The 27,790-nt window shown below is 43.2% G+C and overlaps 1 protein-coding gene across 2 annotated transcripts; it reads right to left on the bottom strand.

Moving 5' to 3' along the window:
* Positions 1 to 27,790, bottom strand: NIPSNAP2 (nipsnap homolog 2). Of its 2 annotated transcripts, XM_045074880.1 has the most exons (10): positions 27,611 to 27,787; positions 17,771 to 17,910; positions 17,643 to 17,688; positions 14,672 to 14,766; positions 14,269 to 14,339; positions 13,153 to 13,293; positions 12,225 to 12,256; positions 5,337 to 5,431; positions 2,784 to 2,867; positions 1 to 1,147 (listed from the first exon to the last, which is right to left on the bottom strand). In XM_045074880.1, the coding sequence occupies exons 1-10, from the start codon at positions 27,700 to 27,702 to the stop codon at positions 1,083 to 1,085; spliced, it is 861 nt and encodes a 286-aa protein (XP_044930815.1). In that variant the 5' UTR covers positions 27,703 to 27,787; the 3' UTR covers positions 1 to 1,082. The 2 variants fall into 2 exon arrangements, with proteins under 2 accessions (XP_044930815.1, XP_044930816.1); XM_045074881.1 differs by lacking the exons at positions 14,269 to 14,339; positions 17,643 to 17,688 and having other exon boundaries at positions 27,611 to 27,790.

Below are 27,790 nucleotides of genomic sequence, written 5' to 3'. Positions count from 1 at the left end.
TATGTGAAAATCAAGAGGATTTTATTGATTTTTTAGGTTCTTGGAGAAAACCATTCACATGTAAAAGTTTGACATTTGCTATGAGATTTATTCACACTTTATTTTATACATAAGTTCTTTAATTTGGGGGTCAGACAATTTTTCACTTCAACAGAACTTTCACGTGATTACAGTCACAAAACAGGCACACTATATTGAAAAACTAAATCAAACAGAGCTCGACAAAATATGCACTTTATTCCAACTTGAATCTCAACATGCACCACCCCTCATATATGATCTTGGAAGTATCTGCTGTGAGCTTACTAAAATATTAACTACAGAATGTCTGAGGTCACAAATGATTGTTTACAAAATAAAACCTCTTTTCCTAGTGCTACTCATTTTATTATAGAAAAATATTACCAATAAAAATTAGTGCTTTTCAAGATGTTCATTTCAAAATCACATATGATACACAGGTTCAAGACATTATTTCCTCTCACACAGAGCTATCACAGTACACTCTGTGAAGACAATTACTGATTAAATGTATGTACCTTAGCAACCACTTAGTAATGACATGTCGTTTACTACACCAACTGATTAAAAAGGAGAATGAATTAAAACATTTTCAGGTATTGGGTATGCTCTTAATTTGTTCTGAGTCTGAGGCTCAGAAAAACTGCTGGAGTAACATGACAAAATTTATATTTCTTCCTGATACAAGAAATTTGTCTAAAAAAATCTGTAATTATAAAACAGATTTGCTTTTAATAAAGAGGTTGCTAGCTTTTTTTTCATGGTTATGTTCCTATTTGGAGAGGATTCAAATTTTAATTTGGGCCCTCTTTTTCCAGAGGGTGGAGAGGGGTGGCTAGAAGTATAAGGTGTATTCGACAAACACAGGGATGTTTCCACTGTTACAGTCAAAATGTAATAGTTTCCTTTCTTGTGATTATGTAAATTTTAAAAAGAAAAGAGGTCTCATAAGCTATATACAGCAGTTTACACTTCAGTGTTTTTTCACTTGATATACAATTAAAATTAATTTATGACAAATACTTGTCCCATAAATTTATGTAGGCACGTCTAAAATCTGTTTACTGGAGGGGTGAGGTCTTCAGTGGGATCATGATTCTGGATTCCATTTCCTGAATGAGTGGGACTGAAAACAAGGATAAAGATTATTACGCTTGTTCTTTTCTTTCTTTTTTTTTTTTTTAAAGATTTTATTTATTCGACAGAGAGAGAGATCACAAGTAGGCAGAGAGGAAGGCAGAGAGAGAGGAGGAAGCAGGCTCCCCGCTGAGCAGAGAGCCCGATGCGAGACTTGATCCCAGGACCCTGAGATCATGACCTGAGCCGAAGGCAGCGGCTTAACCCACTGAGCCACCCAGACGCCACGCTTGTTCTTTTCTAAACAGATTATGGTAAATGTACAGTAACAAACAGGTTGCAGAGAATGTTCAGAAGACATGCTGCTTGGAATCAGAACAGACTGGAAAACAAAGGACTGATCTCAGGGAGATAAATACATAGGCTAAGGGTAGACCAGTTAATGTCCCAGGAGATGTTTTTAAAATTAAAGCAGATTCTGTTTGGAGATCTGTTTCATTTGTAGAAACTTAGGAAAGTCCCTGTTGTAAGAAAAATGATGCTTTCTCAAAAGGCTGAGAAGTCTGAGCTAAATAAAGTTATATAAAACGAAGTAATACTGCTTGTAACTACAGACAGCACTGAAACCCACTGCTGAGTAAACTATGCCTCTTGGAACTAATGAACGTTTAAGAATAAGCAAATCATCCAATACAATTACATGATGTTTTGAACCAAAAGACAAGATAACACTTATTTTCTAGAACAAATTACTCTTTGATTTTCTTAGTAGTGTATGGACTTAGGCACTTACCTGACATGCAACATGACTTGTACTTATAACCTGTGTCCACGTTACTGGGTTGTATTCAGCCCAACTGTTCTTATAAAAAATCAAGCCACCAGGATTTCATAGTATATATGTATGTGGCTATCCATGCAAAATGTCAAATTAATTTTCAAAATTACTTTTAATTGCTGTACTAAATTATAATGTTTTTGGGAATAGATAACTTTGATGAGAAAGGGAAAGCCCAGAAAAATATTGTGTAATAAATATTCAGAGAATATTCAAATGTACAAAAAAAGGGGGAATGATGTAAAATTTATAACATACAAGGATCTGAAAACTGTACCAGACAATACTTGCTTTTTAAAAAAGATTTTATTTTATTTTTTAAAAAGATTTTATTTATTTATTTGACAGAGATCACAAGTAGGCAGAGAGGCAGGCAGAGAGAGAGGAGGAAGCAGGCTCCCCGCAGAGCAGAGAGCCGGATGTGGGGCTCGATCCCAGGACCCTGGGATCATGACCTGAGCTGAAGGCAGAGGCTTTAACCCACTGAGCCACCCAGGCGCCCCTAAGATTTTATTTTTAAATAATATCTACACCCAAAGTGGGGCTTGAACTCACAACTTTATGAGATCAAGAGTCACATACTCCACTGACCGAGCCTGCCAGGCGTCCCCCACACATACTTGAAAGAAGGAAAGTTCCTTATTGAAAACAAGGCATTAAAGAAAAATCTGACTCTTCTCCATTAAAGAAAAATCTGACTATTCTCCATTCCCCCCAGCCTTATGAGTCACCATCCTAGAGCAATATACTATTAAAAAAAAAAAAGTACATATTAGCCTTGAAGGGAAAGAACATAAAACAGTTAAGATGAGAAGAATGACAAGTTTTATGTTTATGAAAATATTACCTGTATAATATACCAATTCTTCCCAGCCATGTTTATGCCACGCTGCATTCCGTATATCTTCCCTGGTCTGAAGATCCTTGTAAGCTGAAAAAGAACCACACAGAAGCAAGGCTTAAACCAAAGAAAATGTCCTGTATTCCACTAGTATGTCCGTCAAGTACTGGGTCAGCTGCTCGGCTAGTTTTCTCAAAAAGACCACTTTGGGGATTTAACACTAAGCTGAGATCACTATAAGCTGGTTACTCTGAGCAAAATCATTTAAGCCTTGTGAGAAGTAAAATAGCTCTCTTAAGTTTGACAGTCTAGTTGATCCAAGACCTATCTTTCAAACCAAGTGAATTTCTTCAATAACATGTTAAATTCATAATCAAAACTGTCACACTACAGATAAATAATATTCAATTCAATTTTGCTCAACATTTCCAAAGCACTACAACGATGTGCTCACTGCAGCGGAGGGTAAAAAGACTAGTAAAGGCAAAGAACACGGTGGTCTCCTTGAGAACAGAGCAGGGAGGAAAGCTGCGGGAGGTGTGATTTGACCAGGTGCTCCTTGAGCCTGGTTGAAAAGAATGTCATCGACAGGAACAGAAGAGAAAGCTCCTCCAGGTAGAGAGAAGAGGGTCAAAAGCATCAGGTCTTCGGTGTCACGTGGTACAATTCAGGGATCTCATCCGGATGCCTTGATTTCTGATTCCCGATTCCCGGGCTAGGCAACCTCCTTCCAACCACTCACCAGGGAAATACCTCTGAGGCATTTTGACAGGGGTGTGTCAGTGCATCTCTAAAGCTTTTCACCATCGCAAATTAAAACTGTACCCACTGAACACTAACTCCCCATTCTCCCTGCCCCCCAGGCCCGGGTAACCTCTACTCTGCACTGTCTCTATGAATTTGCCTCTTCTAGACACCTCGTATAAGGGAATTTAATGTTTTCAAGGGTTATCTGTGTTGCCATATGGACTGGCATTTTGCTCCCTCCAGACGGATAAATACGTACATACCACATTTTGTTTATCTGTTCATCAGTCTATCCACATTTGGATTTGGGGAGGCTTTTATTTTATTACTGTTTTTTTTTGTGTGTTGTTGTTGTTGGGGAGGCTTTTAACGGTGGGAGGCCCTTGAGCGTGGACGTATTGCGGAGGGAGGGAGCCTCCCTCCCTCGGTGGTGGTGAGCAAACGGATGGGGTGGTGGTGAGCAAATGGATGCAGCGAGGCGTTGAGGTGAGGAAGGAGCGCACCAAGCGTGCAGGTCAGAGGAAGAGTTGCCGTGCTGTGGAGAGATCTGCTTTGGAGTTGGACGTGCTCAAGTCTGAGCCTAGTGCAGTGACTCAACGGCTACAGATTCTCGCTGATTTATTTATCTGTGAGTCGCATATACCTCGCTGTGGCACACGGCTGTAAGGTTGAAGGAGAATGACGCTGGAGGGGCTGGGTCAGTGTGGTTCTCTAAGAAGTACGGCACAGGGAGGCAAGGTTTTGGAGGCAGGCAACTGAAAATTCAATTCTGCCTGTCTCAGTACTTTCTCCAACAAAGTAGTGAGCAGGCAGTGGACATTTGGCACACTAACTGGGGACAACAAAGGCAGGCAGAGAAAGGCACTGCCTAAGAAAAGACACGATCACAGACACGGCCTGGTGGCATGTCCCTCGTACTGGCTCTTCCCTCATGAGACCCGTCACCGCTCTGACACAGCAGGCAGACAGGTGCCGCCCTTGGTGGGACGCGGCAGGTCAAACCAATGCCTCAGTTAATGAATATGGTCCAGAAACGAGTTATGCTTTTCATTTCTTTTAAAAGTGGGCCCCACACCCAGTGTGCAGCCTTTGGAGGGCTTGAGCTCACACCCTGAGATTAAGACCCGAGATGAGATCAAGAGTCCGACGGGTAACTGACTAAACCACCCAGGCATTTTAACTTTAATGAACATACACACATGTGCCCCAAATGACCAAGCTGTTACTCAGACCTGGCTCCCGTTCAATCGGGGGACAGGGACATATAGCCTCAAATGACGACCTACCTGGTATCAGGCTCTGGGGGCTCAGGAGGAGAGGGACAGTCACTGGGGGGCGAGGGGGCACATCTGAGTCAGGCCCTGAGAGGCCAGACCAAAGTGAGCAGTGACGGAAAAGGTGACAGGAGAAGGGCCTCCAGAATGACAGTCTCAGACACAAGGCAGGCAGTAAGTGAGCACGTGGGGACCTGCCTCTCTGGATTGAATGTGGGATAATCCGTGAGGAGCCACGGAAGTGTCTAGAAAGGGATGGCAGCTTTATCATCTTCCCTCTCCCATGGCTGCTCACTTCTCTTGCTCCTCTCACCATGATCCCCACTCTGATGTCAGCCTCTAACACACCCCAAGTCTACGGGCCTTTCACTGCTGACCTCTTTCCTTCTAGACAGCCCAGCACTTAACTTTCTGTGTTTCAGTTTGCTGCAGTGTTTAAAGTTACTGATGGGGGATGTGCTGTGTCGCCTGGTATAGCTTATTTGGTAACAAACTCTGAAATCCTAGTAACACAAAAATGAAGGAAAAAGTTACATACCCCAAAGATGATGGACCATGTATAGCTGCCCAATCTGAGAGAAGAATCCTCCCACCGCTTCACTACCGTCCTGTCTGAAGCGAATCGCACGAGCCCTGTGAGGAAGAATGACAACGCTCAGGTGCTGAGCCAGGTGTGCTGGAACAATCCGATTCTCTCCGCCCTCAGAGCAAGTGGTACCCTATCAAGACTAAGTGGTTTTTAGCTACCAAATGCAACTGAAAATTATTTTAATGTGGATAACATATCTAAGTGCAAATGTACTTTTCTGTAGCTTTAACAGTTATTTTGGGGAGAAGTGGACAGTAATTAATGACTCTTAAAATCAGTGCTTGATAATACATTAGTCAAGAAAATTGGCCGAGGTTAGGACCCATCAACTTAGAAAGAACTGCTTCTCCAAGAACATGCTGAGAGAAAGCTAGAGAAATGTGGATGCTAGAACACTCAAGATGCCGAAGGTACTGTGTCTTAGGGAGACAGGGACTGCTCCTGGAGAATGGGGTTTAAGAGAGAGATGAAGGGAGCACACCTTCAAAGCAGCTGCAGACCCAGGAATTCTGGAAAACACACTGAATAACCACGAACGTGGAGCTTCCTGGCAATCCAGTGTCACTATCAGAACGGAAGCTGCCTTGTGGTATTGTCATGGTGTTGCCCTATGATGACAGACGGCAACTACACTCGGGGTAAGCAGAACATAATGTACAGACTTGTCAAATCACTGCTGTATGCCAGAAACTACTTTAACATGTGTGTCGACCATATTTCAATAAAAAATGGAAACAACCCCCCCTGCCTTTTTTTCTTTTTATCAGAACAAACCATCAGGAAAATTACCAAATGGCATTCCTAATTTGTGGAAGAACATGTATATACATGTGTCCATGTGCATGACATGGAATTGTGATTAAGTTGGCTAAAAACCGGCACTTGTCTTCAACATTCCTTTTTAAGATTTCCTACTGCAAAACCCAGCTCCTTAAACACCTTCCGTCATATTTGCACAGTACTTTGTTTATCTATGTAGTGATGCATCTGAAATCCTAAAATGGTTTTTAAGAAAAATGTACAGGGGCACCTGGGTGGCTGAGTCGGTTAACGTCACACTCTTGAAATGGACTCAGGGTCCTGCGATCAAGTCCCTCATCAGGCTCCACACTCAGCTGGGAGTCTGCTGCTCTCTCTCCCTCTGCCCCTCCCCTAGATCGAGTGTGTGCCTCCATGCTCTCTCTCTCTCAAATAAAGAAAATCTTTCTAAAAATTTGTTTTCCAAAAGCAGTTTTCAGGAATCAAACTTGAAAATGAAGGAAGTGGCCCGAAGTGATATACATAAGTCACCTGGAAAATAGCTGGGGTGTCTCCAGGGCCCCACACCACAGACCACCCGGTATATTTACAGCAACACTGTCCAGGTTTGGGCCTGAAGTCTGTCACCTCAAGGTACCAGAGTTGACAGGACTTGGGAAGATGGATTTGTTCTAATTAATTTAAAGGAGCTGGAGGCATAAGAACAAGGATTCTAATCTACTCACATATACAGTGAGACAGAACTCTTGAGGGACAAGAGATTTCAGTTGGCTTGACCAGCATTTTCTTGTCCTGGAGGTAAACTTCACAGCAACTGAATTAGAACATCTTGAGACAGTGGTGGGGTACAGATCCCAGCAAGGGCAACCAGGGCAGGAGTGATACACCCAGAATCCTCCAGACTGATCTGTGCATCTCCACTCTCATACCCATGAGCTCCACTCTGAGCGGGACCCACGCTTTCAGGTTCTTCTGTGGTGAAGGAGGAATCTCTTGCTAGTGCCCCCATGGGTTACTCCCAAATAATATTAAATTCTTTAACCCTTACATTCAGAATTAAGTGATCAACAGCTTTATAATAATTATAAATCTGATTGGTAAATTACTGAAATTAAGCAAATCACTTTAATGTGCACTCTAGCTCTAGAGGGAAAAACTGTCTTTCATTGATCGTTATAAATATTCAGCATTATTCATTCCATTACGAATTTTTCTAATTCAGTTACAGGAGGCAAAGAAAACATACTTGCCTTAGCGTGGTAATAATCAGAAGCATGTACTGAAGAGATCACCATCTTAAATAGTTACCTATGTGCCAAAATATAAATTGAACGCTGAACTGGCTTTATAAATACTTAACTGAAGAATCATCTCAGCACTTCTTTGTGAAGTCCACGGCGGGCAAGTCTTAATTAGTAATGTGCAAAAACAGAACTAATGAATGATCCTATTCTGCGGGCAACTAAATTATTACATTTATAAGGCCCCTCCCTAAAAATGATCCCTTAATAAAACGGTGCCTCTAATAGTGGTATCCAATTAAATAGGTATGTCTTAGTTTTCAAATTAAAAAAACTTCTAACTTGCTTTATGTAGCCTTTGATGACCCAAGAAGAAAAGATTTATTAGAAATAAGAATCACGGGGGCCCCTGCTGGCTCAGGCTATAGAGCATGTGACTCTCGATCTCTGGGTTGTGGGTTCAAGTCTCATGCTGGGTATAGAGATTACTTAAAAGAAAATCTTAAAAAAAAAAAAAATCCAGACCTGTTTTTTGGAGCTAGAAGAGATCTTAGTTCAAAGCAAGAAATTTCATTGCTGAAAAAAGAACACGTCTAAGCTGAAAGTAAGTAAAAAGTCACAGGTTCTCATTTAAAGATAAGGAAGGCAAGGGGTTAATGTCTGACTAATGGCCAATAACCTACTCTTCTATCCCTCTTAATTCCTGAGGTTTTATATTATTATAACTTCTATTTGTTTTTTCCTCACAATAGGATTTTAAAAAACTATATAAAATGATGGTAAAAGTTGGTGTTTTGTGATAATGCTCTTGAGCCAGCTTCTTATGTTCCACCATCCAGTTTAACATAGCTGTTAAGATGGAAGAAATGGGGCGCCTGGATGGCTCGGTTGGTTGAGCTACTGCCTTAGGCTCAGGTCATGATCCTGGAGTCCCAGGATCAAGTCCCACATTGGGATCCTGCTCCACAGGAGTCTGCTTCTCCCTCTGACCTTCTCCCTCTTCATGCTCTCTCTGTCTCTCTCTCAAGTAAATAAATAAAATCTTAAAAAAAAAAAAAGAGATGGAAGAAATGGAGAGTTTTATAGTTCAGGCCAGGGCTGGCAAAACAGATCCTCAGACTAAATCCCACACCAGAGTGAATTGTTTTGGACACAGAATGGTCCACAAACCCTAAAATATTTACTAACTGGTCCTTTACAGAAAAGCTTGCCAACCCGTGATTTTAAGAAAATATTCTCTATTCCTAATTTTTAAAGTGTCTCTTATTAGAAGTTAGTGTTTAAATAAAACTGGTGTTGAATCTTACCAAATGTCCTTTGAACATGTACTAAGATGATTTTTATACTGTTAATTTGTGCCCATTAAAACACTCTGGCCACTTAGATTTTTAAAACATCAATACTTGACATTTTCATACATTTCAGATCTTTTCAAACAGAAATGACCACCACAGAAACAGAGGAAGCTCCCTTTGCATTCTTCCCCCACCCCCCCACGTCCCCGGACTAGTTACCACTTTTTGGAAGCAGTTACCTCTCCTTTGAAGACCGTCTTCCTGTCCACGGTTCTATATTTCTACTTCATATGTGTGTATCCATGAACAGTAATTATATCTTTTTCATAGAACTCGTTTATATCACTCTCTTGATCATTTTAAAATTGTACATATTCTCTAACTAGCTCTTTCTCCTCAACTTGGCTTTTCAATATTACTGCATCTGCCAATCTGTTTCACATTCGCCACCGTGTAGGATTCTACAGCACGAATTTACTACAATCCATTTCCCTCAGACACATAGGTTGTTCACAGGTTTGGCAATTAACCTTTTCTTCATGTGCAACCACGAGTTTCTGCTGTCTGTTAAATGTTTACCAACCGCCCAGGATGGGCCAGGCCTTGTAGACAGTGTCAGGGACTGGAAAGTGGAGCGGCTCCTGGGCTGACAAGTGCTCTAACAGAGGCGTGGAGGCAACGGGCTGGGGTGCAGAGGCCACACACCAATTACACACTTGACTGTGTTGTATCTATCAATTTCCTTATTGTGAATTACCCTTGGATTCATGGTATAAATTCTCTTTAGCGAGGCGTGTCATTAGCAGCTTCACTGAGGTATATTTTATAACCTATAAAATTAAATTAGATGTATAGTACTTTTTAAAAAAAAAGTAAACTTACAGCCTTGTGCAATCATCACTTAAGCTAGGATCCCTTGTGCCCATCTGCAACATTTTCTGTTCCCACCTCCAGCCAAAAGAAATCACTCATCCTTCCGTCTCTATAGATTAGACGTTTCTGGACATTCCATACATGTGGACTTCGAGCACTTATCCATGGTTCACTCCTTTTCATTGCTGAGTAGACCCCCACACGGACCACCACGGCTTGTTTATCCGTTCCTCTGCTGATGGGCATTTAGGTTGTTTGCACTACTTGGTTATTATGAGAAATGCTATCTATGATCACGGATATGAATCTATAAGGATGCATGCTTTCATTCTCTTCGAACAGAACTGCTGGGCCATATTGTAATTCCACGTGTAACATTTTGAGTAACTGCTTATTTTCCCAAGTGCCTGCACCATTTAACATTCTCCCCAGCAATGTATGAGGGCCCCAAAGCATTCCCAACCTCACCAACATTTGTTACTATCTGTCCGTTTAGCCACAGCACTCTGAACATGTGTGGAGTCTCATCTCTTGTGGTGTTACTTTGCATTTCCCTAACAACTGAGAGGGCTGGGCACTTTTCATGTGCTTATTAGCATTTATTTATACATCTCCTTTGATGAAATGTCTATTCAAATCCTTTGCCCACTGAAAAACATTTTTTAACATTTATTTTATGATTATTATTTTTTACTATTAATTTATTGTATCATTAAAAACACGTAACATTAAACTTATCTCAGTCACTTCACAGTTCAGGACTGTCAAGTACATTCACATTGTTGGGCAAGAGATCTCCGGAACTTCTTCATCGTGCAAAATTGAACTCGATACCCACTAAATACCAAGTTCCCTTCACCAGGACCCTGGCAACTATTCATTTTCTGTTACTGTGATTTTGGCTACTTTAGATACTCATAATAGCGGAATCATATAGTATTTGTCCTTTTATGACTGGCTTAATGTCCTCAACGCTCATCATATTAGAGCACATGGCAGAATTTCCTTCTTTAGAAGGCTGCATAATATTCCTTTATGTGTATATATAAGATTTTCTTTATCCATTCATGTGTCAATGGATATCTGGGTTGCTTCCACCTCTGGGCTACTGTGACTAATGTTGTAATGAACAGGAATGTGAAAATACCTTCTTGAAATGCTGCTTTGAATTCTTTTGATTACATACCCAGAAGGAGGGTTGCTAGATCATATGATAATTCTATTTTTAGTGTTTTGAAGAGCTGTTGTACTGTTTTTTCCTAGTGGCTGCAACATTTTACATTCTTACTGACAATGTACAAAGTCCCAATTTCTCTGTATCTTCACCAACACTTGTTATTTCCCGTTCTTTTGATAATGGCCTTCAGAGAGGGTGTGAGATGGTATCTTATTGTGGTTTTGATTTGCATTTCTCTTATGATTAATGATGCTGAACATCTTTTGGCTGTTTGTGGATATTTAGAGAACTGTCTATTCAAATTCTGTCCATTTTTAACTGGGTTATTTGTCTTCTTATTATTGAGTTGTAGGATTTTTTTTATATATGTGGATACAAGTCCTCTATCAGGTATGATTGGTAAAATTTTCTCCCCGTCTATGACTTACTTGCCTTTTAATTTTAAAATGATGCCCTTTGAATTATAAAAGTTTTTAATTCTGATGAGTTATAATTTATCATTTTCTTGTGTGCCCTGTGGTTTTGGAGTTACATCTAAGAAATCTTTGCTTAACCCTAGATCACAAAGATTCTCTCCTGTGTTATGGTTAATTTTGGTATATATGTGAGACAGGGCTCTAAATTTATCCTATTGCAAAGATATTCAGTTATTTCAGCACCCTTTGTTGAAAGGCTATCTGTCCCCACTGAAATGACTTGGTGCATGGACTGAAAGCTAATGAAGTCATGTATGTGAGTTTCCTTCTGAACTTGCACTTCTGTTCCATTGATTTGCATGCCTGTTCTTATGCTAGTACCACACGGTCTTGAATACTCTAGCTCTGTAGTCAGTTCTGAAATTGAGAAGTGTGAGTCCTCCAGCTTTGTTCTTCTTTTTAAGGTTGTTTTAGCTGTCCTGGGTCCTTTGCATTTCTGAAGCCTTGCTGGGGTTCTGACTGGGATTGTTGTGAATGTATAGATCAGTTTGCGGAAAAACTGGTACTTTGTTACTTAAATGAAGGAAAAAAACAACAAGCAACTGTGTTATTGTGGTGTTGTGTGTGTGACAAAGACATTTCAAAAAAAGTAATATCCAAGAAGAATATGAAATAACCTAATGCAACAGGGGGGGTTTATTTAAAAAAAATATATATATGTGTGTGTGTATGTGTATATATATATATATATATATATATATATATATATATATATAACACGTTATTCAGGATTTACCTTCAAATAGTCTGGGTTGGGAGAGTCAGACCTAAGCAAGACTGGCCAGGTGTTGGTAACTACGGAAGCTAAGTCACGGGCATGGAAGGTGGGGAGATTCATGGGGTTATTCCCTCTAGTTGTGTGTATGTTCAAAAAAATTTCATAACAGAAACATCAAATAAAACAGTCTAGTATCAACTCATGGCTTTATACCCAGATTTTATTTCTGGAATTAACTCTATAACCTAAAATAATCTATTAGTAAGATTACAAACTCACCATTTGGTAATATACTCACCAGTAATTGCCCCATTCTATCATAGTTCCTGGCTGAAAAGAGATTTGGATTTTGGTTTGTTAGTTCTGTGAATACATATGGAAATAGTAGTATAAAAAATATCAAATGACAAAACTAACTTAAAAATAGCTTTTAATAACATGCAGTATAATGTTAAAAATGTAACAAATTAATATTATTTACCATGCTCATATCTATCCCATAGTGGAAGTAATGTTCTATTTCAAGTAAGAAGGCAGTATTTACAGTAAAGCATCCAATTATGGTTATCAAAATCATAGCTAGGTCCATTCTCCAGATGTACTGAACTCATGATTAAATTGTTGGCACCCATTCAGACTTTATTGTGAAATTTAAAAAAAAATTCAATTTACTGAATCACTATATTTTCCAGTATAATGGTGAGTATTAGACTACTAAGATCTACTACTGATATGTACTCCTTTTAACAATATTGCCATGTTGCTATCTGGGGCTTTCTTTCTAGTAGTGCTCAGTGGGGAAGCACCATGAAAGGCTTACAAAATATTCCCTTCGACTCTTAACAGTGCTGTGTGACTTATTCAGCGGGGCCACATTTATTAGTGGCTCTAGTTCAATTACAGCAGATGCTATAAATTGCAGCTAGTCCTGCATTTAAGGTCTTTCCTCTTAAAAACCGCTATGCTAGATGGAAAAATGTCAAATAATAAACATTATACATAAGATTATAAAAAACAAAAGAGCATGGCAGAAGAGAAAGAATATGAGAAAAGAAGATAAAAAAGGAAAGAGGAGAAGGACTGGACAGCAGAGAAGACAAACCAATCAAAATATTATGCCAAACAAACATCACAAAATGTCAACTCAAGTTTTGTTTTTGGCACTAAGGGGTGCTCACGCCTCCTCACAGAAGAATGAGGGCTGTTACCCGTATTTCAGTACTCACTCGGAGCTGGTAAGATCTGAGTTCATATATATTAGGTCCTGACCGTGGCACAGGCTCATTCCAGAAACTGAACTCCAACAGCAGCTGATTCTTCCTAGAGAGAAGCATGTTGCTTCTTGCCTTGCGGAATTCCACAAATTCCTTTGAGGGAAACAAAAAATGTGCTCATGATATCCTCTGATAGTTACATAGAAACCCACGTTAGTATCATTTATATTCCTCCCATGATAGAAAGCTACCATAAAAAGGGTCCCAGGTGGCCCGAGACAGCCCTGGTTTACAGCTTGTTGAGCCAGCATAAAAATTATAAGCACTCACTTTCACTCTCAAAAGTGTCCAGAGTTAGATGACCAACTACATGGCCATCTCAAGTACTCAGGTAAGAGTGTAAGCAAATTCAATTCCTACAGTTTTAAGTTCTCCTGACAGTGACTGACAACATATCAATAGAAGTGACATAGGATTACAGAATACCAGATGGTCCAAAAGCCACTTAGGTTTGGACTGGGAATCTACACAAAAGGTTTTCTTTCCAGTAGTGTGTGGCTGTTCAAATTCTCTTCATCGACCTGCACCTATCACTGAAGGGATAGGAAGGGGAGGGAAGTCGCTTCCCAAAGCAGCTGTGTGTTAGGTAACCCACGGCTCACTGTGTCTACCATGCTGACTTGCTGGCGTCGAAGTACCGGCTCACCAGTTTCAAAGCATAGCCGACTTCTATAGTAAGAACTGTTATGTTAATAGTATTATAGCCTGTTAATTAGTTCCAGTACAGCTTCAAGAATCCAAACAATAAAACTTTTACTACAAAAAAGTTTATTGGGGCGCCTGGGTGGCTCAGTGGGTTAAGCTGCTGCCTTCGGCTCGGGTCATGATTTCAGGGTCCTGGGATCGAGTCCCGCATTGGGCTCTCTGCTCAGCAGGGAGCCTGTTTCCCTCTCTCTCTCTCTCTCTGCCCGCCTCTCCGTCTACTTGTGATTTCTGTCTGTCAAATAAATAAAATCTTTAAAAAAAAAAGTTTATTAATGTTAAAAACTGAGGACAGAAAAGAGTCATTTAATTCTATACTATCATTTATCATTAGTCTGAATAAATAAACATTTTTCAAAATCATACCCGATTTTCTCTGAGTTTACTCATGACCTCTGTGAGGGCTGGGTAGCCTCCTTCATACCTCCAGAGGTGCACTGAAATATATTTTAAAAGAGAACATACATTTAGGGTTTCATTAAACTCTTCCCTTGAAAACAGTCTCCACACACACGTTAACACGACACGAAACTATAATGGGCTGTGCTGCATACGAGTGACACCATAAATATTCAATAATGGATTCAAATTTAAAGAAAAAAAAGTAGTTTTTTGAAATCAATTACTGGAGAAACTATTTTAAACATAAAACTAGACAGACTTGGAGAGCTTTGATTATAAAGACAAGTATTAAATTAAATATTAGTTAAGTCATTGACAGGAAAGGCATAGGGAACAAGCGTTTATTCCAAAGACGTCTGCTTCCTACCAGCTTGATCCTGCTCGCCATACCACGTGTTCCAGGTCCCCACCAGAGTACAAGGGTAATGCTTATCTTCATGAATCTTTGGCAACACCTCTTGACTTAAAGAGAAGAAACAGCAACACTAATTACACAACTGACAAGATCATACCAGGTGGACACATGATCAGCAACAGGGAGAAGCCGTCTACTCTGTTCTGACAACTAACATCACAATACATTTATGATAAACCTGTGTTTAGAATTACCCTTTTAGCTACGTTCTACTCTATCATCCCCCTTATCAGAGACTCAGGTTTCCGTAGTCCAACTACCTAGAACAGCTGGAAACAACTGCAGTGATAAAAATGGATAAGGAAGAGCCAAAGGTCCCAGCATTCCAGGAACTACATGGGTCTACCATTTGCTATTTCAGGAAAAAGAAAATGAAGTACTTAGGAATGGTGAAGTTTCTAAGAGCTAAGTTCTGCTAGTTCCCAAGATAGGAAGGAGAGAAACAGGAATAGAAAAAGAGCACAGAAGAAATAAGAGAAGGAAGTGATGTTTAAGACAGGGGACAACAGAAGCGGCCCGAGCAGGTAGAGGTGGCCGGGGCAGAGAACAAGTTGGCTCTAAGGAGGGAGGAGGAAGACAGAGCTGGAACCCAATAGCCTGGAAGCAACCCAGCTCTAACAGTCCCCGAGGGAATCAGAAACCAAATTAAAGATACAGCGTGGAGCATAACTAGGTTCTACTCGATTCAACCAGTTGATGGGATTTAGGAAGTATCATACAATCCCATTTTGCATCATTACCAGTGACTGTACAGACTAGCGGCAAAGCCATGATGGTTATGACAGTCTATTAATTTAACAGAGGTGCCAGAGCTTGGCTCCATGGAAACCTTCCTATCGTACAGATTTTAATAGCCAGAGCAAGGCAAAAGGAAGAGACATGACTGTGCCATCCAAAAATAAAAGCTAAAACATGCACATGTTCTGAATAGAAAAACTGTGATGAAAAAATACAATACAGATTCAACAATAAATGCAAAAGGGTATCAAGGCTTGGAAATGGAACCTGTTCGAACTATTTGCTGACACTGAGTGAAAGTTAGTGGTCACTGCCAGAGGCTGAGGCACCACAACTGAGTGTACATGCAGTTAACAGAGAAAAGCCCAGAATGCTCTTCTGTCGAGCCAAATGAAAACCCAAAATGTCATCCTTCAAAAAATACACATGGTGTGATCATTGTACAGGTCAAAAAAGACTTACGTTAGAAATAACACTGGACTGATGGAAATCAAGGGTGGGGAAAGATGGATTATATATAACTACTGGAAACGGATCTCCTTTTTTGTCACAACATGAACAACCCCAAATGAGAGCCAGTGTAGAAGAAAATCTGTAGAGATGACCAATGTGGTGTCGAGACAGGGGCTGGGGCCTGACGGCGAGGCCTAGGGTTTTCACCAATACGGAGTGGTATCTTCTTTGCTGGGGACTCCAAAGCTGCTCTCGGAAGCCATGGCCTTCCTTACACAAATGAAGGCTGTAAGGCAGGTAGTACTTGTACCTAGAACTAGCTGGGTTGGCCAGACCTCACCACTGGGGCCTCTAAAAACTAGGCAGGAGTTAAATCTTTATATACTGGAAACAGTTTCAGAGAAAAGAAAAACTCGATGAAGGAGAAAGCAGAACTCGGGGAGATTAATTTGATAAACTTCTAAGTAATGAATTGGGTGTGGGGTAAGGTACAGGCACAGCCTTGAGGCCAGGAAGGCACTCAACGAGGAGGTTACTTAGAAATGGGGCTCAAGAGGCTGGGAGAAGGAGATGGAGAAGGAAATGGAATAGAACCAAAATGCATGTCAAATGAAGAATGCATAGCTCTTAGCAACCAGTTGCAAAGAACTAAGGAAAAGATTAACTAAAACCATGGTGAGTGACACATGTGGGAGGTAGGAAGTGCCGTGTGATTCCACATGTTGAGTTTGAAGGGAGAGGAAGACATCCAAATGGAAATATGAACACACAGGAAATGAAAATCCGAGACAGGAGATGAAGTGATACAAACAGGACAGGAAGGATAACCCAAGGAAATACTAACATGGACAAGAAATTTCATTTTATGAAAGAAGATTTAGAAATATGCATCTGCTTTGTTTTAGGACATTTTTTAATAAAGAGAACTGTGCTGAGGTGATCAAGAAACACTATGCTAATGTTTTATTTCATGAATCCTTCCCCAAATAAAATAACAAAAAGTTTTTGCATCAAAAAATTATGCTGATTCTGGTGACAAAATTATTTGCTTTCTCATGAAAATAGCAGATGTGAAAGGTAAAAAAATGCTTTTTAATGATGTTTGCTCATAACTGATCATTAAAATACAATTTGTTAGCTTAATCAAGAATGAATGCACTTAATTCTCTTTGGTCTTAAAGTTTACAAATTCTGTAAAAGCATATGCATCTCATTATCATATGAGAATCTGCCAAAGGGACTTGAATCCTGGTGAATGAAGACTTGAGAAGAAATGGTGGCTATATTCAAATATATATGGGACTTCCATGTGGTGGAAGATCCAGTGGAAGATCCATCTTCCAGTGGAGATCACGGGGATGTCAGTTCTAATTCCTAACACTCAAGTTATCCAGAGATGGAATGTATGAATGTACCTAAACACACCAGTCAGGAAGGTCTGCAGAAAGGACTCAAGCACTGGTGAGTAGATGGACTAGATGGCATTATACAGTTCCTTCCAACCTACGAGTCTAGAACATTCTAATGTCTGAGAGCTTACGTGATAGCTGTGTGAGTCCTTAAAACCAAAATGCCCTTGGCAGTCCCACACAGAGCTCAACTTAAGAGCCTCTGAACATTCAGCTTCAAGAAGAGGGATCAAAGATCCGACTCTGCTATCAAGGGTTAGCTGAACCAACAAATATGCAAATTGTTAATTTTCCCCAAGTAAAGGATAGTTTGGTATACACACCAAATTTTGTTGTATGCTTCTAGGCATTCCGGTTTAACATTGTGAACTGAAACAAAAGAAAATTCAACGATAAACTTATGAACAAAGGGAAAAAAGTCAACTATGAAGATAGCAAACCTATCACTCACACTGCAATTTGTATAGACTGCTTGTTTCCTTTTTGGCTAGAAGATTAGAGTGAGCATCTTTCCTTGGATCAACTTTCCGGACAAATAAGGATTTTAGCCAGCTGTCTTCTCGAGGTCTATTATTAGAGAACGTCAATCTCCTATGGAATAACAAACATAAAAATGTGAGTCTCATTAGCGGAATGAAGATTTCAGCATCTTCAGGTAATGTCACATAGCACACCGTTTTCATAAAATCAATCCATTCAGCAAACATGCCTTGAGCACCTATTCTAGGCACTGTTATAGAACCTAGGATACCAGGGTGCGTGGGTGGCTCAGTGCGTTGAGCCTCTGCCTTCAGCTTGGGTCGTGATCTCAGGGTTCTGGGATCAAGCCCCACATCCAGCTCTCTGCTCAGCGAGGAGCCAGCTTCCCCCTCTCTCTCTACCCGCCTCTCTGTCAAAGAGGTAGAATCTTAAAAGAAAAAAAAAAAAAAAGAACCTGGGATACCACAAAATGTCCACTCTCCATTCTGATAGCACGCAATCGAAATGGCAAAGTGTAAAAGATGTAACTTGTGGTCCTTAAAAGAGAGTTTTAACTTTTTAAAATGTTTTTATTTTTTAAAAGATTATTTATCTATTTATTTATTTATTTGACAGAGAGAGAGAGAGAGAGATTACATGGAGGCAGAGAGGCAGGCAGAGAGAGAGAGGGGGAAGCAGGCTCCCTGTTGAGCAGACAGCCCAATGCAGGGCTTGATCCCAGGACCCTGAGATCATGACCTGAGCCAAAGGCAGAGGCTTTAACCCACTGAGCCACCCAGGCACCCCTAAAGTTTTAAGTATAGTTAGCATACAATGTTGTATTAGTTTCAGGCATATAACATATTGATTCAACAATTCTACACCGTCTGTCAACATTCAGCATTACGACAGTATTATTGACTATATTCTCTACGTTGTAATTTTCATCTCCATGACTTATTTTATAACTGGAAGTTTGTACCTTTTTTTTTCTTTTTTAGATTTTACTCATTTATTTGAGAGAGAGAGAGAGAGAGAGATACTGAATATGGGGAGAGGGACAGAGGGAGACAAAGAACCCCAAGGAGAGCCTGACATGGGTCTTGATCTCATGACCGTGAGATCACGACTTGAGCCCAAATCGGACGCTTACTCAACTGAGCCACTCAGGCACCCCTGGGAGTTTGTACCTTTTAATCCGCTTCACCTATTTTGCCCATCCTCCCTCTACCCACCTCCCCTCTGGTAATCACCAGTTTGTTCTCTATAGTTAAGAGTTTGTTTTTTTGTTCATTTGTTTTGTTTTTTAGATTCCACATGTAAGTGAAATTGTACAGTATTTGTCTTTGACTTATTTTACTTAGCACAATACCCTTCAGTTCCACCCATGTTGTCACATGATCTCATTCTTTTTTTTATGGCTGAATAATATTCCATTGTGTATTATGTGTGGGTGTATATATATGTGTGTATCTATATGTAGCATATCTTCTTTATCCATCCATCTATTGATAAACATTTTGGTTGCTTCCGTACCTTGGCTATGGTAAATAATAATGCAATAAACATATGGGTGCACGTATCTTTTTAATTTAGTTTTTTCATTTTCTTTGGTTAAATACCCAGTAGTGGAATTACTAGACTGTGTTATTTCTTTTCGTTTTCCACATAAATTCCTTATACTGTACACTTCATCCTTGTGATTTGTTCATTCCATAACTGCAAGCCTTGCACCTCCTATTCCCCTTGGCATTTCTATTTTCAATGTTTCGTGAACCTTCCATATTGTTTTCCACAATGGCTCAAACCAATTAATATTTGCACCATCAGCGTAAGATGGTTCCCTTTCCTCCACATCCTTGCCAATACTTGTTATTTCCTGTCCTTTCGATACTAGCCATTTTGACAGGTGTAAGGAAAAATCTCATGGTGGTTTTGATTTGCATTTCCCTGATGATTTGTGATGTTGAACATCTTTTCACAGAGTTCATGTTTATCTTTGCCATTTCTGCTATGTGTCTTTCTCTCCTCTAATGCAATTTCTGACATAGAAAAAATACATATGGTAACCTAGAGTAGTCAAGTTCATAGAGAAAGAAACTCGTAGAGTGGTGGCTAGAAGTTGAGGAAGGAGGAGAATGAGGAGTTATTGTTTAATTGGAACAGAGTTTGGGAAGGTGAAAAAGTTCTGGAGTTGGAGGTGGTAATGCACAACAGTGTGAATCTACTCAGTGTTACTGCTGAACTGTACACTTAAATATGATTAAAGCGGCAATTTTATGTTACATACACTCTACCACAATAAATAAGTGTGAAGATATACAGGGAAAATGAAATAAATTCTTTCTTTGAAAAAATTATATTGGGGTGTCTGAGTGGCTCAGTCAGTTAACTGTTTGCCTTCAGCTCAGAAAAGATATATGCACCCCTATGTTCACGGCTGCATTATTTTTTTTTTTTTTTTGGTCAGAGAGAGAGCGAGCGAGAGCAAGCACAGGCAGACAGAGTGGAAGGCAGAGTCAGAGGGAGAATCAGGCTCCCCAAGGAGCAAGGAGCCCGATGCAGGACTCGATCCCAGGACGCTGGGATCATGACCTGAGCCGAAGGCAGCTGCTTAACCAACTGAGCCACCCAGGCGTCCCATGGCTGCATTATTTAAAACACCCAAGATGAGGAAGCAACCTAAGTCCTAAGTCCACTGACACATGAATGGATAAAGAGAGGTGGTCTATGTATATGCACATATTGTAACAGACACACATGCGCACAAAAATTATTCAGTCATATAAAATCAATTTTTTGTAAATAAGATTTATTTATTTGTCGAGAGAGCGACCGAGCAAGCATGAGGATCAGCAGGCAGAGGAAGAAGCAGGCTCCCCACCGAGCAAGGAGCCTGGGGTAGGACTCGATCCCAGGACCCTGGGGTCATGACCTGAGCTGAAGGCAGACGATCACTGAGCCGCCCAGAGCCCCAAGATTTTTTTAATAGGACTATATAATTCCTGTTTTTTCTTTATTTTAGATTTTAAGTTCACTAGACAGAAACTGTATTGAAAAATTTTGGGGGGTGGTGGTTAAATAGATTTTAAGACCTTAGGAATAACTGTTATGAATAATGAAGAAAGGGGTCCAATGCAGATTTATAAAAATATCAGCATTAGGGAATTTCATTTAAAATAACAAATATTTACCAAAGCAACCACTTCTAACAGTATTTAATTCCAGAAATGCACAGGCATGCATCATCATGTGTACATACAGATATTTAATTTTTATGACATTTAATTCTTTATAACATTTATTAGTACCTTATTTCCAGTTTTTTTCCTGGTATAGGCAATTTAAGTATCCATTAACAGGGACCGGTGAAATAAATTTGCAATATCCAAAACCATAATAGAAGCAATCATGAAAAAGAATGAAGCAAATCTACATGCACTGATAACCTGGTATTTCTGAAAGTAAATTATGTGGGAAAAGCAGATATAGAACTGTACCATAAATACACAGAGCGAATTGTTAATAGTAGTGATACCTGGGGAAGGTTACTGGATGTGGGGTGGGAGTTTTTTCTTTTCATGTATAGTCTTCTGGACTATTTGGCAAATTTTCCATATATATTATTGTACTTAAAATTAGCTATAAAAGTGCCCATTTAGAGAGTCTTTTATACGAAAGGCACATAGGTATATTGGCAAACTAAATTTGGAAGGGGAAAGACCCTGAAGTAATTTATTTTCCCTCCTCTTTAGAATTTAAGGGGATTACAAATTAATAAATATATACTTCCTGTTAGGCACTGAGTTAGGTAGCCCGTCTATGTCATCTCTTTCAGTCCCCGTACAGCCTAGCAAGGTAGATATTATCACATTTTAAGGCTTGTCTCAGAGAGGTTACATGACATGAGCTAAGACGTGGCAAAATGAAAATATGAACCCAGACCTAACTATAAAGTTCAAAGAACTCTCACTTACGTGGGATGCCTCCCGAACATTCATCTCACCAGTTGAGCATTTTCCCAGGTTTTACTAACACCAAAGGGATTCACTTTAAGGTGGGTAAAATGAGGTAAAGTGTATGGAAACACTCTGTAATCTACGAATGAGCCTAAGAAATAGTCATGGGACACACACAAGAACGCAAGCGGTGTTTGCTTATCGACTTGGGTAGCAATTGTCTTGACAAATAAAATAGAGTCCAGTCCAGCATTACCCCCAGCGGATGGTGGAACACTGAAATCTTTTCTGCGTCAGGTGGCCAAAGCTGACTCATGCACCCAGTCCATCTAGCTGTCCAAGCTGAATCAGGGAACACAGCAGAAAGCAGCCATGCCAACAGCTGTCAGGGTGATAAGATCCGAGCCGGGGTTCTTTTTTGAGAATGACAAACACGATCACCACCACATGTATGTTGTGTGGCACTTTACAGAGTGTGGGTGGGAGGGCAGATCATTCTATAAAACATTAGACTTTATTTTTATTGTATTTTCCCAAAGATCTTATTTTTAAGTACTCTTTATACCCACTGAGGGGGCTAGAGAGATCAGGAGTTGCAGGCCTACCAGCTGAGCCAGCCAGGCGCCCCACAGCACAGCAGACTTTAAATAGAGTCAGCATGAGGAGCCGAGGAGTGCCCCGGTGGGGCAGGCTTCGTGCCCGACTCTTGGTTTTGCCTCAGGTCATGATTGCAGGTGAGACTGAGCCCCGTGGTGGGCTCCACTCAGTGCAGAGTCTGCTGGAGACTCTCTCTCCCTCTCCCCCCTGCATGTTTTCTAAAACAAAGAAATAAATCTTAAAAGAAAATAAGCACTATGTGCCAGGCTCTGTGGGTATAAAGATGAACCAGACGCTTCGCCTGTTCAGTCTCACACCCGGAGTGGTCCCAGATACTACAGACTTACACACACACACACACACACACACACACACACGGTCCAAGATACTACAGACTTACATATACACACACGGTCTCACAAACTACAGACTTACACACTCACACACACACGGTCTCTGATACTACAGACTTACACACTCACACACACACGGTCTCTGATACTACAGACTTACACACACACGGTCCCAATACTACAGACTTACACACACACACACACACACGGTCCAAGATACTACAGACTTACATATACACACACGGTCTCACAAACTACAGACTTACACACTCACACACACACGGTCTCCTGATACTACAGACTTACACACACACACACACACACACGGTCTCTGACACTACAGACTTACACACACAGACGCACATACATGCATGTGCACTGTGTGCGCTCAAGGGAAGGAACCACTGGTCTGGCGTGTGAGGAGAGGAACTCCTGCAGAGACATTCTGGTTCGGTCTTGGGAGACAACACAGACTGGTGGACAAGGCGGGTGGCAATTCGAGTCACAGGGAACACAGACCCAGGGGCATGGTGTGGTGACCCCGTAGGGCGCATCTGGGCAACAGCAGAAGTTCAGCGCGGCGGAGGGGAGGGGCGGGCAAGGGGGCGGGGCTAGGTTTCCCGCGCACCTCGGCTGTCCGCCGCGGTCATCCCGCCGTCATCCCGCCCGCGGTGCCGCGCTAGCCGGTCTGAGGGAAGCAGCCTGGCCGCGGCGCGGCGGCGGGCGGACGGCGACCCCAACAGCAGGGCGCGTGGCTGCTGGGTTTTCCGCCGGCAGCCGTGCCCCGCACGCCAGCGACACGGGAGGAACCGAGTACTCCTGGGACGGGCCGACAGCCGGTCCTGGGTTCCGACCACAGCAGCAGGCACGAAGGGAAGGTCACCTTCAAGAGATACTCCTGAGCCGGAAAGCAGAAGACGCGGGTCCCGACCGCGTGGGCAGACCGCGTCGCACTTCGGATGGAGCAAACCACACGAGGAACTGCACGCGACTCTGAGACCCCAGGACGCGGCAGCCCTCCGCGCGCGGGCGTCTACACCTGGTGCCCGCGTGGGCCAAGCCCCGTGCCCGTGAGGCTGTCGAGAGGAACACGCCCGGCCGTGACCTCGCAGAGCTGTCCGCTGGTGGCAGCACGCGGACAACCATGATGACGGCCTAGCGGGAGGTGAGCTCCCGGACAGGCGCGTCAGGTAGTGCCGGGGACAGCGCGGGGTCGGAGGAAAGGGACTCCCAGCGGCTGGGGGAGACGTGAACCCCTTCTCCGAGGAAGCCCTTGCTGCGCTGGAGACTGGAAAGATGAGGCCGATGCCCAGGAGAGGAGGCAGAACCGCACCTGCCAAAGCCAGGAGCCCGCGAACGCGGCTGAGGAGGCTGAAGGGCCGGGTCCGCGGAACAGTCTTGGGGGAGCGCAGCCGTACGTGCCCCTCCTGACCAGCAAACCCTCCGCCACCCCAATAAACCAGTCTGCAGAGAACTAGCCCCTAACTCTTCATTTTTTAAAAGAAAACTACACAGAGGGGTGCCCGGGTGGCTCAGTCGTTAAGCATCTGCCTTTCCAACAGGAGAACGTTCTACTCAGAATTCTTTAGTTGTCCCCTTCACCAACAGGTTCAAATCCTTACTTTTCACAGGACTCCGGACAAGTGTTACCAAGAGTTGAGGTAGGGGTATGGTGAGAGAGAAGGTAGAGTCAAGACATTCCGGAGGCAGAACTGACATATCTGGCAGCTGGCTAGCTGGGAAGCAGAAGGGGTGGACCTGGGGCCACCACACGGAAGATGTACCATTAGTGGAGAGAGAACCTGGGAGGACAAGCAGGTTCTGTTGGAGGAAGAGGAGTTGAATTCTGGGCACAAAAGCATCTCAAGCACCCGTAAGACACTAGTGCAATGTCCGCTAAGCCACTGGAACTCCAGGCACTGCACAGAGCTGGGAGGTGCTGGCAAATAAATCTCCGGGGAAGGCTTCCTCCTTCCCCTCTGAAACCCCTCTCACAAGGTCACTCAGACTCCTGTCGGCAAATCCAGTTTTCTTCATCTTACCTTTTTAGCAGCATCTGGCACAGCTGCCCACCACCTTCTTGAAATACCTCCCCTTGGGCACTGCCACAAACAGGGACGTCACTGGCTGCCCCTTCCCAGTCTCCCTTCTTCTTCTTATATCTAGCATGTGAATTTTCTTTTTAATTTAAATTCAAATTAGCTAACATATAGTATGGTACTGGTTTCAGGAACAGACTTTATTGATTACCTGTAATACCCAGTGCTCATCCCAACAAGTGCCCTCCTTAATATCCATCACCCATCTAGTCCAGCCCCCAGACCTATATGTTCTCCATATTTGATTCTCTTACGGTTTGCCTCTCTATTTTTATGTCATTTTATTTTTCCTTTCTTTCCCCTATGTTCATCTGTTTTGCCTTAAATTCCACATAGGAGTGAAATCATTTGTCTTTCTCTGACTTATTTGCTTAGCACAATACCCTCTAGTTCTACCCACATTCTTGTAAATGGCAGGATTTTATTCTTTTTGATGCCTGAGTAATATTCCACTATATACAAATACATATATAATCTTTACCCATTCATCATTTGATGGACATTTGGGCTCTTTCCACACTTTGGCCTACCAATGCTGGCATGCCTTAGGGCCCGTTTTTTTAGCCCCTTCTCTATCCACACTCTTCAAACAATCTCATCCATTCCTGTGGTTTTAAAAAATATTTTATTAAGAAAATTTTCAATTAAATGCAAAACAGTATAATGAAGCCCATAGATCTACCAACATTTGGCATTTCTATATACCAATAACTCCCAAATGTAACCTATAGTCCAGACATCTCCTTTGAGGAGTCAAACAGGTCAAGTGGGCCAAATGCCCTTCCATTTGAATAGCTCACAACCATCTCAACTCCAAAAGTGCTCTGGATTCCCCTCTTCCGACCTTGTACCTGTTCTTCCTTCTCCGAATTAGGTGCAAGCTCCCAAATGGCCACAACTTTATTCACTGACATTTCCCAACAGCGCCTGGCACATGGTGGGCACTCACTCACTCATATGCTTATAGAACAAGTGACTTTCAGTAAATGGCACCACTATGAGCCCTTGATTCTGTTTCCTTTCCAAAATCAGACTGGTATGACATAGATCAGATCATGTCACACTAGAATGTATACCTTTAAATGTCTTCCATGGCTCTCAGTAAAAAATCCAAACTCTCCAAAATGGCTTGCAAGGCCTGAAATTATGGGGCTCCTGCTCCTTGCCACCTGTCTTCCGGCCTGTCTTCCCTTCACTCTTTATTTTCCATCCTCCTAGACTTTTCTGGAGTTTCCTGGTATGCCTTGCTCCTTCCCAGTCAGGGCTTTCCTGCACACTGACCCTTTAGGTCTCAGCTTAATCGCACCTTCTTGGAGGGCCTTCCATGATTTCATGGGGTAGGGTCCCTGATATTCTCTCATACTACCTACCTCAACCTTTAAGGTTTAAACCTGATGTAGGTTTTTATACGTCTGCCATGGCTTCCTGGGGATAGTGACCACGGCTATTACATTGAGCTCCGCAAGGTTTCAAAGATATATACATTCAATATTTGTAGAATTAGTGTATTAGTTGGGTCTAGACGTAGTCCTAAAGAACTCCTACAGTTAAGGAAGTCAAAAGATACAGAGGCCTGTGAGAATAATCCAAGAGTCAACAGGTTGGGCTTCAGTTTCGAGCGCATTTGGTTCCAGCAGGGCGTGGGGGTACTGGGCAGACAAGCTGACTCTGGGTACTTTAGATGACTATGTTGGGGGAACACCTTTCAGCCTCAGCTGTCTTTGTTGGAAAGGAGAAAATATGAATTTCAGTTTCGTATCCCCTGTGTAGGGGAAAAAATAACAAAAAACAAGACACAGCAGATGCTCAATAACAGAATAAAGGGAGACTGCTCTGTCGACGAACTCGGAAAGATACACATCGAACCTGGAGACCCAAGTTGGGCTTCAGTCCTAGGAACGCCTGATAACCCTGAGCTCAAACGCCTTTTCTAGCTGGACGTGTCCCGCGCTCTGAGGCTCCCTCTCACGCGTAAAACAGACCCCGACACCGCAGAGCGCGTCTGGGGCTGGATTAAGGGACCTCTCCGGCCCGGAGTAAGTCTGACAACGGGCGCCCCTCCGCAAGCGGCGGAGACTCAGCACCCAGCCCCAGCAGACCACGTCTGGATCCTCCGGCGGGAGGAAAACGAGAGCAAATCTGCGCCAGCCAGAGCCTGGGTCTTGACCACGGAAGCAGGACACGGAGACGAGGGGATGGTTCGGGAAACCCAGTAGGGGACCCAGCGCGCGGGGAGAAGTTCCTACTGGAACCCAGAGCCCGCTCCCGAAGGCGACCCGTAACGCCCGTCGCCGCGCCACCTCCGCTTCCCCGCAAGCCAGCCTGTCCGCGCTGGTCGGACGCCCCGCCACTCCGCGCGCCCCGACCACGAGCTACCGAAGCCCTGCTCACCGCCTCAGGGGCGAGCAGCAGCCCCGCCCCGCCGCCGGTCGGCGGACGCAGACCCCGCGGCCCCGCGCTTGCGAGCAGCCGCCGGCGACGCCAGGGCCTGGCGCCTCCGCGCGCGCGCCCTCGGCCACCGCTCGGGTCGCGCCGGGTCAAGGTCCCGCAGGCCGGGCCCGCACGGCGCGCGGATGTGGCCTGGGCACGGAGCGCCGTCCCCGCCGTGACCTTGAGCCCGGCGCGCCCCGACCGCGCTCCGACTCTGCCGAGGCTCCCGTCCGCGCCGGCCTGGCCCACCGCGGCCTCGGCCCCACCGGCCACGCAGCCCCCGCGGCCCGGCCCGAGCAAGCGCTGCCGGGCCGGAGCGGGCCGGGGGACCCCGCGCCCTCCGCCCCGCGGCGGCCACTCCCCGGCCGCTCCCGGAGAGGGCGGCGCTGCTCACCGGAGCGGGGGCTGGAGGCTGCAGGGCGCGGCCCGCCGCAGGAGACCGCCGGCCGAGGCCGCTCCGCGAGCGTGCAGTACTCGCGCCGCCATCTTGCTCTGGCGCCTGGGCTCCCACCACCCGGGCTGCCGCTGACGCTCCCGCCGCCGCCACCGCCGCCGCGACCCCTCCCCCGGCCGG

This window comes from Mustela putorius, unplaced genomic scaffold, assembly GCF_011764305.1.
Source record: "Mustela putorius furo isolate JIRA1106 unplaced genomic scaffold, ASM1176430v1.1 tig00000139_pilon_pilon_pilon, whole genome shotgun sequence".
Lineage (NCBI taxonomy): Eukaryota > Metazoa > Chordata > Mammalia > Carnivora > Mustelidae > Mustela > Mustela putorius.
Note: the sequence above shows the minus strand (reverse complement) of the source record. Positions and strands in the feature narration are given on the sequence as shown.

Coding starts and splice junctions, on each gene's coding strand:
- NIPSNAP2 (XM_045074880.1), bottom strand. CDS start 27,702: ATGGCGGCGCGAGTACTGCACGCTCGCGGAGCGGCCTCGGCCGGCGGT. Junction 17,911..27,610: donor AGCCTCCAGCCCCCGCTCCG/GTGAGCAGCGCC, acceptor GTTATTCCATAG/GAGATTGACGTTCTCTAATA. Junction 13,294..14,268: donor GTAAACTCAGAGAAAATCGG/GTATGATTTTGA, acceptor TTTCCCTCAAAG/GAATTTGTGGAATTCCGCAA.